The following is a 14212-nucleotide window of genomic DNA, read 5'->3' on the forward strand; positions in this document are numbered from 1 at the left end:
CTTGTGTTGACTGGTGCATGGAAAATAGAAAATGCTCTAAGAATTGTCTTAAAAATTTTCAAAATGAAACCATTATAGATATATGCTAGCTAGGCGTGGGCCCTCGGAGAGAGGGTAGCATCTTTAGCTTGCTAAACTATACTGGCTAGGTGCGAGCCTTCGGAGAGGGGATAGTGTCTCTTGCTTGGTAAGCTATATGTTGGCTCGGCATCTCTGTCTGTCTCTGTCTCTCTCTAGCTTGAGATGTATATGGAGGGGAGGATGCTAAGGCTGCATCAAACTTATAATGAAAGACAGAGTTCAGTGCCTCACCCTCGCTCAGCTCGCTAAGTAATCTTTCCCTACGCTTTTCCACCCATCTACTCTCCCACATTACACTCTCCCACCTTCCTTAGATATATTTATTTGTAGTAAGTAGACAATATATTTATTTATAGTAAGTAGACAATATAATTATTAGCAATTATCTATCTCCATTTTGAACACTTGTCCTCGAAAATATATTAGAATAATACGATAGCTAGCCTAGAAATGAGAATGCTAGAATTCAGTATATACTCTATTTAGTTAGATGTCTCTGCAGTCACCTCCCCACTTTTCAATATAAGCTACTCCTTCCGTAGATCACAGCACTTCGTACGCTAGTTCAGTGTCGCTACAATCGCCTCTCCACTTTTCCGGCAGAAACTATCCCTTCCATAGCTCACAGCGCCGACGCCGGTACGAACAGCGCCACCGTCTGCTTTAAAAAATTAGTCCGCCGTCAGAAAGAGCATAGTCTTTTTATACCGTCTGTAACCATAGTTGGTAGTTAACAGTAGTCTATAAAGCCTACTAGTATTTAAAGAAAGTAGCTTAGAGACCCTGTATATTTTCTAAAGTAGCTTAAAGACAACTATTAATTTACAAAGTAATTTACTGAGTATATCAATAAAAATGTCTTCAATTTCATACTTTGAACAAACTGAAAAAGATCTATGGTCGGCCTATTATAAATCTCTTGATAAAGGAATCGACGTAGATGATTTTATTAGATAGCAAAATTTAGCAAATTCTGCTTTTATTGCTCTTAATCGATATTTGAAAATAAATGATGTATCTCAAGCAATATTACAAAGAGTTCAAACTTGTGCTACACAATTGATTGACCTAGAAACGCAATTTAATAATTTCATAAAAGTCGGTGGAATTATTCAGATATCACAGTTATATATAGATGAAATTCAAGCTTCAGCTGCGTAATCCACGACGCTCTCCGCGGGCCTGTTGGCAACTTGATCTACCGGGCCGGCCTTACGTGACATAACGCGAGCTTGCAAAGAGCTGCAAATTTACTAACAAATACTCTCGGATTGTAGCGGTCTAAATCCCCGTTACATTTTGGTGCCCAACGTTATGGTGCTGGCATGCGCAGCGAAAATCTTACCGAGATAAAAGTTTGGGAAAGTCGAATTCCAGGAAAGACATGGAACGCGCGTTCGCTCACAGCGTGTTATTTGTAAACACATGCCGCGCGGCAAGTCACATGTGCGACGTTCGCTAGCGAGTATAGACCTGTAAACAACTGTAATTTCGTCGCAAGAGAAATGAATATTGCTTGTATCAAGAATCGAGCATATTTTCGAGATTATCAATATACTCGAAAATCATAAATATAAATAAGGTTATCCTATACCCATAGCGCGACTTGCTGTCCTGGCCAATATACAGATATATACAGAAATTTATAATTTTTTTTATATATTCTCTATGTAAACATTGCGCAGGCTACGCCTTAGTGTAATTTATATTACAAGTCGATTTGCGAGCAGCGAGCTATCGGTTAATTCATTTCTGCGTTTATTCGTCACGCATAACGAACATTATAGAATGTCATTGAATTTTTGACAATCTTACAGCTTGCAAAATAAATGATTGGTACATAACTATTCGAATAACAATTGTATACCTATCTCGATAATTGCTTTTATAGATATGATTAATTAATAATTTATACCTAATTATTTAAATAATATTTATATATATTTTATCGATAATCATATCTTTCACTTTCCGCTTTCATCAAACAAGCCGTTTGATTGTCTTGTAAAATCAACTGACATTTGAGTTCGTACAAAATTAAACTAACGAAAATTTATTCAATTAATTAGGCTGATACAACGCATTTTTTTTTAATTTTTCTCCTTCGTCTCTTTCTTTCCATTACTGTCGATCTGAGTCCGTACGAAATGGCGACAAATTGGTCACTAAGTGACTTATCAATTTTTAAAGAGGATATTGATAAGTAAAGAAGAAAAAACAAGCTGGGTCAATTGAACTAGCTTACAAGTAGATAGCGTATTGACTTAGTTAGAATTACGAACCGACGGAACGCTGTATGAGTGAGCAAACCGATTATTTCGTAGACTAAACGGCGACTAGTCAGCTTAGGACTTTATAACAAGAGATGATTTAGATGAAGAAACTGCAAAAGAAAGATGTGACAACCTTAGTCGTTTATTTTTTATGTCAGAAGCTTTACCAGCGGAAATCCGGAAATATTTGTAAACTGCCTTAGAGACAGAAAAAGCTCTCGACGCCACAGGGCAATCCAATTTAGAGGATAATGAACATCTGACTACGAGCTCACCACATGGAAGAGCCGTTAAAGAACCCGAGACTCTGGCAGCAAACGATCGATGGTTGCCAAGACCTCGGCAAATAACCTATTAAATTACCGGATCGAATCAAGATGCAACTACTGCAAAGCATATAGCTTCAACAGCAACAACGACTAGCATTACGTTAACTAATGTAGCAACTTCAAGTTATGGTTCTACAGCAAGGTATACAGCCACAGCGCAAGTGAATAGCGTGCAAATAGTGATGCCAGATGGTAAGATGCATTTTGTGCCTTACGCCGTAGCACAGGAACTTCGAAGACTCTGACATGTAGAAACTGATGCGTTATTGGCACATAAACATTTTTTGATTCGTACGTCAGCCCTAGAAAGGGAAATTGAAAACATACCAGCAAAAATAGCACAGTATGAATGGATAATAACTCAAGAGCGAGCTAGCTCCGCCAAGATACAGCAAGATTTGCACGAAAAATTAAAATCAGTTGTGTCTACTGCCCAACATCAAGCTACGGAGCAAGCACGCCTAGAGGCCACACGAAACAGAAATGTCCAATTCGCAGACACTTTCGAATTGAACTATTACAATCATTCAAGCCAATTCGGTAATACAGTGCATTCTCATACACCATCCTCACTCAATCCGTTTGCGCCGTTGTTCCATTCAACAACCCAGCCCTCCGCGATGCTCTCACAAGGATCCCTGCCATTGTCGCTAGCGATTAGTACGTCATTCTTGTCTGCGATACCTCCTCCTGCATTCTCGAACTGGGAGAAGAATACACCTTTCAGTACTTCTTCGTCTTTCGGCTCCGTGACATCCCTCGCATTCTCGTTCACCCCCGTGTCCTCGAGCTGAGGGAAGAGGGTTCTGCCCACTACTTCAGCTGGAGTGCCACCGCAGCAAGCAACACTTAGTGCACCAATAGGTAACCAAAGCGCTAGCTCACAATAAGTGACCACATTGAATTCGACGTCTTCCAGATACTCTCCCAGGACCAAACCTCTAGGAAAAACGGTAAGAGAGTGGAAAATAAAGTTTTCCGGAGACGAAGGGCTGAGTATCGAGGAATTTTTGGAGCAGGTTAATATCATAGAGTATCATAGAGTAGCAGGCAAACTCTATGATTCCCTTATTCGAGAAGTCAGCACTATTTTGGTATCGCACTGTAAGGCCCTCGTGAACTACATTCTGCGAATTCAAAGAGGTCGCTCTCATGACCTATAGTAAGTTAAGAAGATATAAAAGGATTATGACAATAGAGGCACATTTGCGTACGCAAGGCGCTGATGAGCCCGTAGTTGAATGTGCGGTCTCGTTATTCAGTATTATGAAAAGGCTCGATCCGCCTTGGAGTATGCAAGACCAAACTAACCTAGTCATAGACAATATATTGCCTAAGCTCCAGAAGAAACTAAAGCCATTTAAGGATAACCTCACGGAAGTACAGGTGCTCCTGAACAAATCCCGACAGGCCGAAGATGAGGAAGAGGGACAGTGGAAGCCTCTTCCATCTATAGAACATACCGTTTAGCCTGAAACGGCCTATAAGACACGCACCAAAACTACTAAGGCTAAGGCTATCTGGTGTGTCCTCTTTAAGCGAGAAAACAGCTGGTTGACGATTCAGAGCTACAAAATGCATTCATAAATTTCCTCGAAAAGAAAAACTTAGAGTTTAAAGCTTCTAAAATCCCTGCTTTGCCACAGAAGAAAGGAGGCTCTAGTCGGTAGCCAGAAGCAACTCCAAAGGGAAATTCGAATAGTTCAAAGGGAGACTCGCCTCGCAGTAATGGACGCAGGAGAAGTTGGGGACGCCCCGGAGGCAATCGCGTTACCGTGGTTACTCTTGCGTCCAGCAAAAATCAGGATAAAAAACCTGGCCCTGATGGCAACCATCTCCTCTGCTGAAATTGTAGCCGTCCTGGTTACACCAAGGCTACATGCCCAGAGTGCTCTTCCCAACAGAAGAAAAACGAGGAATCAAAAAAGAGAGAGGGAGCAAGTAGACCAGGTCCCTACTGCTCCCCTAATCACCAGGACCTTTGAGAGTATCAGCGTAATGGGAGTAGCGCAGGTACCACACAATACAGTGAGTGACTCGATGCTAGCCCAGGTTAACTCTTCCGACGTGCAATCTACCCGCATTGGAGGTACCATTATAAGCGCCTTAATCGATAAATTTCCCAGGTGGTAGCTGACTGTTGAAATCAGCGATTATATTTTTCGAGGACTTTGGGACCATCCTCGGCCCCATTACCCTTTTCTATCGCTGCAGCATTAAACCAGCGCGTGCGACCGTATGTGGGCCACGGGACAAAAGCAGTCGATGACCACTACGTACCTATTGTAGGTAGCGTAGAATTACCTTTTACCTTGGAAGGGGTCACGCGTACAATTGACTCTGATTCTAGCTGAAGTCGCCACTGAGTGCACTTTAGGTACCGACTTAAAACGCGCCTTTTCGGCTATGTTACTACACCCTAAATCTAACAGGCTGACATTTGATGGCTGCGAAGAAGGCGTGCCTGCAGTTATTTCCTCTGAGAAAGCTGAAGAGGCAATGGCCTTAGTCTCGCTGGGGATTGGACATCTCACAACTGAGCACAGAGAAGAAATTGAAAAAGTCATGCAGGAGCTGCTTCCCGATCCCTCTTGCGAACAGATAGGTTTGCACATGACATAGACCTCAACTGCCCGAATCCAATTAAACAAAGATATTACCCGATATCTTAGAGGATAGAGGGCGAAATGCACGAGCAAGTGCGTAAGATGTTATGATTGAGAGTAGTCCGGAAGTCGCAGAGCGAATGATCAAGTCTTGTAGTTATAATCTTGAAACCTGATGGTACGTATCGATTTTGCGTCGACTATCGTAAAGTTAATCCAGTGTCGAAAGTTTCAGCATATCCATTGCTCTATATGGATGTAATCTTGCGCAAAATCCAGCACGCCAAGTATATAATTGCTCTAGATTGTTCTGGAGCCTTTTGGCTAATACCTCTCACGGAGAGATCGATACCAATCACAGCTTTCACAGTCCCGGGTATGAGGTTGTACAAATTCGTTCGTATGCCTTATGGCCTGGCAGGCGGCCCTGCTATATTTCATCTGTAGGCTGATAAAATTATCACCAAGCCTTCCCGGACGAAGGATATGTCTTCGCCTTTTTCGGAGCAGATTCCCCCTTGGTAACCCATTTTTTAGACTATTCTTTGGTCTCAGGAGTGTAGTGATATATCCATGTTTCATCTACAGTGATGAAATGACGCTTAAATTCTTGCGGATTTTGCTGGAACAGCTGCAAACCATTCTTGCAACACTTCACACGATCCCGCTTTTGGTCAATCGCGAGCAATCGCGGCACCCACCTAGCGGATAACTTTTTCATGTCCAAATGTTGGTGTAAAATATTATGTATCCGTTCGCTCGAGATGCTTACAGTACTATTAATCTCACGCACCTTCACTCTTCTGTCAGCCATCACCATATCATGGATTTTATCAATGATTTTTGAAGAGGTAACCTCAATAGGGCGTCCAGAACGTTCAGTGTCTTTTGTGCTCATATGGACACTCCGAAAATTTTGAAACCACTTATAAACTTATAAATCGAAGGTGCACAATCACCATAATGTTTATCAAGCTTCTGTTTAATTTCCTGAGACGTTTTGCCTTTGAAAAAGTAATGTTTAATCAATACACGAAATTCTTTTTCGTCCATTTTTTTACAACCACTTGATTTCTTTGATTGAAACGAATGTAAAACGCAAAGTAATTGGCCGATCTGGCTGAAACTTGGTGTGTGCTCTTCCAAGATATGCCACTAACTGTAAATAACCTCGATACGCACTAGTAGCGCCAACTCTCTGACTTTGCACGGACTTTTCAAACGACCCTCGTAGATGAGTATACGAGGTCTGTCCGGAAAGTATCGGGCCTACGTTTGTATCTTCGCGCCATAGTGTTCAAGCTACCTCTACCGGACAGAAACGTCAACAGTAAAGCCTCACGAATCTATTGGTTACTTACTGATAGCAGCCGGACGTATAGTTCATGCGAAGCGTGTCTTTGTTTACAGTGCCTTTTTGCGTTCGTCGGATTTTAATATTGTCAAAAATGACTGAAAAACAAGATCAACGAATTTGCATCAAATTTTGCTTTCAACTCGGAAAAACGAGTTCGGAAACTATTGAAATGATGCAAAAGGCCTTCGGAAGCGAGTGTATGATCAAACACGAATAAAAGAGTGGTATAAACGGTTCAAGGATGGTCGCACTTCTGTCGATAGTGATTCTCGTTCCGGCCGACCTTCGACGACAAAAGCCGCAGATAATATTGAGCGAGTGCAACTTGCAATCGAACAAGATCGTCGTATGACTGTGCGAGAACTAGAAGAAGACTTTGAGATACCAAAAACTAGTATTTCAGAAATTTTAACCGAAAATTTAGGAATGAAACGCATGTGTGCGAAATTCATCCCAAAATTGCTCACAGCAGAGCAGAAGAACATTCGCTTAGAAATCGCTCTAGACAATCTGGAAATGGTCAAGAATGATGATAATGTGCTTAGAAAAGTTATTACAGGTGATGAATCATGGGTTTATGGTTATGATCCTGAAACAAAACAACAATTTTCACAGTGGAAGCATTCTGAATCGCCAAGACCAAGAAAAGCACGTCAAAGTCGGAGCAATATTAAGTCAATGTTGATTGTTTTTTTTGATTGTGAAGGTGTTGTACATCACGAATATGCACCAACAGGTCAGACAATTAATAAAGAATACTACGTTCAAATTTTGAAACGTTTGCGTGATGCAGTAAGAAGAAAACGGCCGCACTTTTGGGAAAGTGGTGACTGGCTTCTCCATCACGATAATGCGCCAGCGCATTCATTCAATCTTGTACAGCAGTATTTGAGCAAACACAATATCGCATTGCTTCGACAACCTCCATACAGTCCCAATATAGCCCCTTGTGACTTTTGGCTGTTTCCAAAACTAAAAAAACCACTCAAAGGATACCGATTCGATGACAAAACAACGGTTGAAAACAATGCGACGAGTGTACTTAAGGCTATCCCTAAAAGTGAGTTCCAGGACTGTTTTGAAAAGTAGAAACATCGATGAAACCGTGTTATTCAATCAAGTGGGGATTACTTTGAAGGATGCCACCCACCAGATGATAAAGATTAACGCTAGCACGAAAATATAAAGGTAGGCCCGATACTTTCCGGACTACCCAGCCAATGAAGGTAAGGTATCGATTACCCAGTCAATGAAGGCAAGGTATTGAATACCTAGCCGGGTGCTGCGGGTAATATCTTGCCGCAGCACGATATCGGCCTTGACATGCCCCGAGAGACAACAGAATATCAACAATTTCGTTTCTCAAATAATCCGGCATATTCCCTCCTTTTAAGTCGACTAAGAAAATTACACTTGAACTATCCTGAGAAGGACTGTTCGCGAATCACTATTATCATAAACAATACTAAAAAAGTGTTATTAAACAATTTAGTTGAAACTTTGTAGGCTTGTCCAGAATCACACCAGAAAAAAGAATGAAAATAACATGTTATCCCACAAAATGGAAAATGACACTTCTCATGAAGGCTTTTAATACATGAAGTCGACTTTGAAAATCAACCTGAAGTTTAAGCTCAAGGTCACTGTTGTTTGACCCTACAATTTTTTTGGGATATTGGGGTTATTGAATTATTGGGGTTATCGGGTTATTGGATTATTGGGTTATTTGGGTTATGGAGTTATTGGGTTATTACAATTAACCTTACTCTTGCCTGAACATCCCTTACATAGATGAAGAAAATCATAAATTTGACCCCTACATGACCTTAGGTGGGGGGGGGGGTTAACTGCACCCCACACATACGTTATCTGAACGTAGAATTTTCCGCTCTTTCCGAATCCGGGAACAGAAATATGGGTTCCTATTCAAAAAATGACTTTGACCTTCAAATAACCTTGAAAATGAATCTCAAGGTCAAATCGGATTTCACAGAAAGGTTGCCCCCATTGTCCCAAACAACTGTTGTCTGAACAATTTTTTTGTACAACACCAACCGTCGAAAATTTTGGGGCGGTTCCTTTAAAATGGGACACCCTGTATACGTTCATTGGGTTATTTGGCTAACCGATCAGCTATGAATAACCCAACAGATTGTTCTGATCACACTAGCGGTGATGTGTGTGTGTGTGTATGCGTGTGTATTATAGAAAATAACTTATTTGTTCATAAAAGTGTGTTCTCAGGTGTAAATGAGTACGATTGTTTATAGATTCTGAGCATTTCGATTTGCATTCAATGTGATATTTTGTAAGGATTCATCGATATATCTGATGCTTTCATGATACCGTGCATATCCTAAAAATCACACTACACTGGCAACGTGTGTGCATGTACTTAGAGTACGTGCTCCACTTTAACAGGTACAGTAATTGCCTAAAATCAGTTCTCTAACATTTTCTTCGTTTACATTGTTCGCATTTTGATCTGCATAGGATATAAAAAGTTTATGCCTAGTCGCATTGCGAAACCTGAAATAGATACGCACTCGCAAGAATCCAGCGTTATTAATATTTATATCAAGTTGGAATTCGTCATCATTATCGCTTACCAGCTTGTCTTGAACGTAAGATTGAGAAATCTTTATTTGATAAGTTCCTACAGTCAGATATCTAAGGTAATTTAAGTCGAGTACAGGAAAATCTAGAACGTTTGCATTATTAAGTCGAGCCCACTGTGCATTTCTCCGCGTTAGATTATCAACTTCGACTAATGCTTGCACAACGTTAGGCATTATTGACCTTCGAATCATTTCTCTTGCATATTGAACATCGGCATGTTGTATGGTTATAATAGGGAGATACCTGTTTATGATAGCTCTAGCTATGCTATAGAATGCATTCAGGTTCTTTGCATGTTGCATGTTTATTATTTGCGCTAAAAACTTGAAAATAGATCTGAGATGCCCATTTCGTGCTTCTACTATCCAACGAGTTTTAGTTACCATTCGTGTGTCATTTGCATCTGGTGTGGAAAGCTGCCTCTGCCCAGGTTGAATGAGTGCAGGCATCCTATGGTCAATACCAAGGCGCTGCAGTAAAGTTACAGCATCGCGATAACCCCTATCTGCCAATACAGTATCACCGTCCTCGAACCAGTTTGTTAAATTGATTCTCTTTCAAATTCATCTCATTCAAATTTTTTACGAAAAACTTCAGCATTATTATTACGAGCGTCTGAAAAATAAAGTCTGAAAATCGTAAGAATATAGCTGTGTGGGACTACTATGAGCGTTGTTTTCAATATATGTCTGTTTTTGTGAAAAGAGTATGATTGTCGCAATATACGAAAGTTAGAACTTTTATGTATGTAGCAATGTGTACTGTTAATTATAGTTATGACATTCCTTTTTACAGGATCATGATTGTAGAGCTCATTTGCAAAGTCTTTTACATGCTGTTCTATAAACACCTGCCTAGTTATGGCATCAAGCCCGGTATATATATTGCCGCTAGTGTGATCAGAACAATCTGTTGGGTTATTCATAGCTGATCGGTTAGCCAAATAACCCAATGAATATACGTATGTATAAATATACGTATATATACTGTAACGTCACTTTCTTATATCATCCAAAATCATATATTAGAACAAAAATGTTATTGAATGAGTAATCAAACTCTCTATTATTCAGTTATTTGACCTTAGGCTTTTCTCTTTTTTTCTTCTAATAGTGAAATGTGCTTAATAAAAATATGTAGCCTTCCAAATAGGCTTTCTTTTTCATCTATTATCACATGTTTAGCAAAGTGCCAAAGAAACTGATGCGTCTACTGAGCTAAGCTTAATAGCGCCGCTATCAATTCTTATAGACGTGTATAGTATAAATTGTAATTGGAGAGCGGTAAACCACGGGACCATACTTCCACGAGACAGATACGACGAACGTATTTATAAATGCGAGTCGGGGCTAATTTTCTTTAGATTATCCCCGCTACCTCGCCAGTACGCATAACATTGATTAGCTCATATTAGCCGCTTAGGTGAAATAGGATTTTTAGCCTAGAGAAAATCCCATTTTCTCTATAAGTTTTTCGTACAAGTTTTTGTTTTAGTAAAATTGTCAATATGAATTATCATAGAAGTTATGAATTATTTATATCTAAGTGTAGGTCTAAAATAGTTTTTTTTTCATTGAGCACATTTTACTATATTTATTTATTGTATGAAATTCAATCTATCTTTTAGTTCGTCAAAGAGAAATGAATTTTCTTTGCTATAATTATTTTGATAAGTTACGCTAAATCAATAGTTATTATGCTTTTACGTTAAAATATCATCGTTTAATAAAATTCTAGTGTTAAAATTATATCCGTGTTGGGAGTAAGATGATTATCACTCCCTTTAAAGGCTTATGTTAATATATCCATTCATTGAAAAATCCTTGTTTTGAAAACTGTGTCACCAGTTTAAAGGTCTGGCTTACTATGACGTCACGCTCCTTATTTGGATATGACTTGACCATCTGTTTATGTTATGTAAAGTCAAAGATGCTCTGAGCCTTAATACTTTTTTAACATTAATCTATGAGCATGCTATCTTAATGCAAAGGCGTTAAACGAGCAAATCAGACTGAACCGTTACAATACATATACACATGAATACATACATATATATATATATACATGTGTAGACAACACCTATACCGATATATGAGTACATATCTATTTATATATATATTTATATATCTCCGATAGAAACATCACTCCCGTGCTTACGCTATACAGCGTCTGAGTAAGTAAGTTAGACTTTGACAGACTAAAACTCTTAAACTAAGATCCTTGGAGCTTTGGATCTATGAAGACTTCTCTTCTACGTGTTAAAGATTATCATCTTACAAAGTTTCAAAAAAATTAACCGAAAGCCATTACCTATAACGATTCTACGGGGTCCCTTATATTTTTTAAGTGATATTTCTGATTTAATGTTTTGTATACCTCGTCTTATTATCTGCGTGTTATAATAGATTAATTCGTGATTGTGTATTCTCAAATCTATTTCATCCAGTACTTAAGAATTTCAAAGAGTCAAATGAAATTATATTGAATTACAATCATGTATATAGATTTTAAATTACTGCCCTTCTATTATTTGAACGAATCAAAGTTAGAAAAAAATAGATACTTTTTCCTATTTTTTAAGAAAGTATAATCGTAAACACTCTTTATATAATTTTTTGAATGTTTCTTTATTCTTTCGATCACTATAATTGTAAATGTCTAAATAATAATATGTATCACATAATAAAAATTCTAATGATGAATAACTAAGAAATAACACTGTCTAATATATTATCTAGGTATGAAATTAATAAAGAAGCTTTCAAAAATGTTGCCACATGTATAGCAAATAGGTATATGAAACTATGTAATTGTTATTAATATATGCCTTCATTCAAGCAGGTTATTTTGTTGCATGTATCAGAGAGTAACAATAAAAATAGTAAGAGGTTTCAAATTACACTATTAGTTTTATCACAGGATTCACTAACAGAGCTTTAGAAGTGAAAAACTATATTTTGTAAAGGTTTTTCAGTTATAGCTTTCACTGGGTATGTTATTTGATAAAACTGATCATGTCATCATGATCAGCGGAAAAAAATACATGGAAAACATGTATCTCAAAATAATTTTTATATAACGGTTAAATATATAACGGTTATATTATATAACGATTCTACGAAGCCAACTTTGTACACTGCCTACTCAGGACCTAATAGTCAAAACAAATTTTTGAGATACAGATCTAGAAACATAATTGTCGCAGCTTTCTAAACAAGTATATGACTTATCAATTGGGTTTAACGATATAGTGATCCAGTTTTGGGAAAAAAAAAACATTTTCAATATATCTCCGATAAAAACATAACTCCCGTGCTTACGCTATACAGCGTATGGGTAAAAAAGTTCGACTTTGACAGACTGTAACTCTTAAACTAAGATCCTTGGAACTTTGGGTCTATGGAGACTTTTGTTCTACGTGTTAAAGATTATCATCTTACAAAGTTTCAAAAAAATTAACCGAAAGCCATTACCTATAACGATTCTACGGGGTCCCTTGAACTTATTAAAAAAAAGTATGTTGACAATAAGTTTATTATATGAATATAATAAACTTCAGAAAGTAATATTAGTTTAGTGATATATTATTCTTTAGTTCCTGTATTTTTTTCTCTCATTCTTATAATACTTAACAAATTTTTATTTTTCTATCTAGGAACATTTTATTTATACAACATAATTTTATTTATTTCAGTGGCAAAAAGAAAATGAAGAAGCCAAAGAATTATTACTAGAGCAAAAATCACAAAAAACTGAAAACGTACAAGATTTAAGTCTTACCATACACAAGAAAAATTTATCAAGATTATCCCAAGAAAATGATTTTTTTAATTCACTTATTCACAAGTATGTAGAATCTTCTAAAAAGCAAGTAAAACAGAAAAAATCTTTCATAAAATCCAATAAAACTGATTAGTTCGTGTTAACGTAAAAATTGTACGATGTGTGACTTATATTATTAATAAAAATTTCTAATAAACTCATGAAAATCAATCATTGCAGTTAATTTTTGTAACAGTGTGGTCTGATCTATTTTTTTCTCTCTCTCACTATCCTACGGTCATTCGCCATACCTTCGAAAATGATGAAAAATACTATCAAAGTTACAGCGCTACCTCCCATATAGGCCAACGTTATATACTGCTGGTAATTTACTTTAGGTCCTCCACCGCAAAATTAGTCAAAATTTTTAATTTCAATGTCTCAGCTAAAAATTAACGTTCAATCACCCGGGGGGCTGGTTTTAAAAGTCTTTCTAAGAGCATTCAAATGGTATGACAAATGGATGCCATCGATTGTTTTTTAATTTTTTGCAAGCAATAATTCAACATTGACAGTTGGGAAAATTTTTTGCTAATTTTGAAAATTTGCCAAATCTTGGAAAAAAAACTTACAAAAGTTTAAGTTAGAGGATTTCCTAGCTTTCATCAAGCTCTATCTGAGTCACTGGTCAAAAAATTATTTTCATAAAAACCGGGTACGGGCACGGGCATTTTTTCCGAGAAGTGACAGTTTTTTTTAAACATTTTTTATCTACGTAAATTTTAATAATTAAAAAAATGTATAAAAGAAAGAAAGTTTGTATTTGCAAGTGGAATACTCAAATATTTTTTTTTTAATTTTTTCGAAAAACAATTTTTGTCGATTTAAAAAAAAATTTTTTTTCACAACTGGTACGTCAAAAAATGAAAAACTACATTAAATTTGTTATTCACTTCTACAACATTATTCCATAATAAATATCATGAATTATGCAAAAAAAATTGAATTATCTCTTTCTTTTTAGTCTTAGAAAAGTTGTTCTCTCTTTTTTGTATAATTCACGATATTTATTGTAGAATAATATTGAATAAGTGAAAAAAAAATATTACAGTATTTCACGTGAAAAACAAACATTTTTTTTCCTATACACTTTTTTGAATTTTTTGAGATTTGCGGAGATAAAAA

General features: G+C 37.2%; 1 protein-coding gene across 3 annotated transcripts in view; it reads left to right on the forward strand.

Moving 5' to 3' along the window:
* The window catches only part of LOC131663270 (dnaJ homolog subfamily C member 9-like), a 72438-nt gene extending 59186 nt beyond the window's left edge, over positions 1–13252 (forward strand). For all 3 annotated transcript variants that reach the window (XM_058933585.1, XM_058933584.1, XM_058933583.1), the window contains exon 5: positions 12960–13252. In XM_058933585.1, the coding sequence (XP_058789568.1) occupies positions 12960–13181 (222 nt within the window). In that variant the 3' untranslated portion in view covers positions 13182–13252. The remainder of the gene's footprint in view (positions 1–12959) is intronic.
* The last annotated feature ends 960 nt before the right edge of the window (positions 13253–14212 follow it).

Source organism: Phymastichus coffea, unplaced genomic scaffold (genome assembly GCF_024137745.1).
Source record: "Phymastichus coffea isolate CEN01 unplaced genomic scaffold, Cenicafe_Pcof_1.1 PCOF00032, whole genome shotgun sequence".
Lineage (NCBI taxonomy): Eukaryota > Metazoa > Arthropoda > Insecta > Hymenoptera > Eulophidae > Phymastichus > Phymastichus coffea.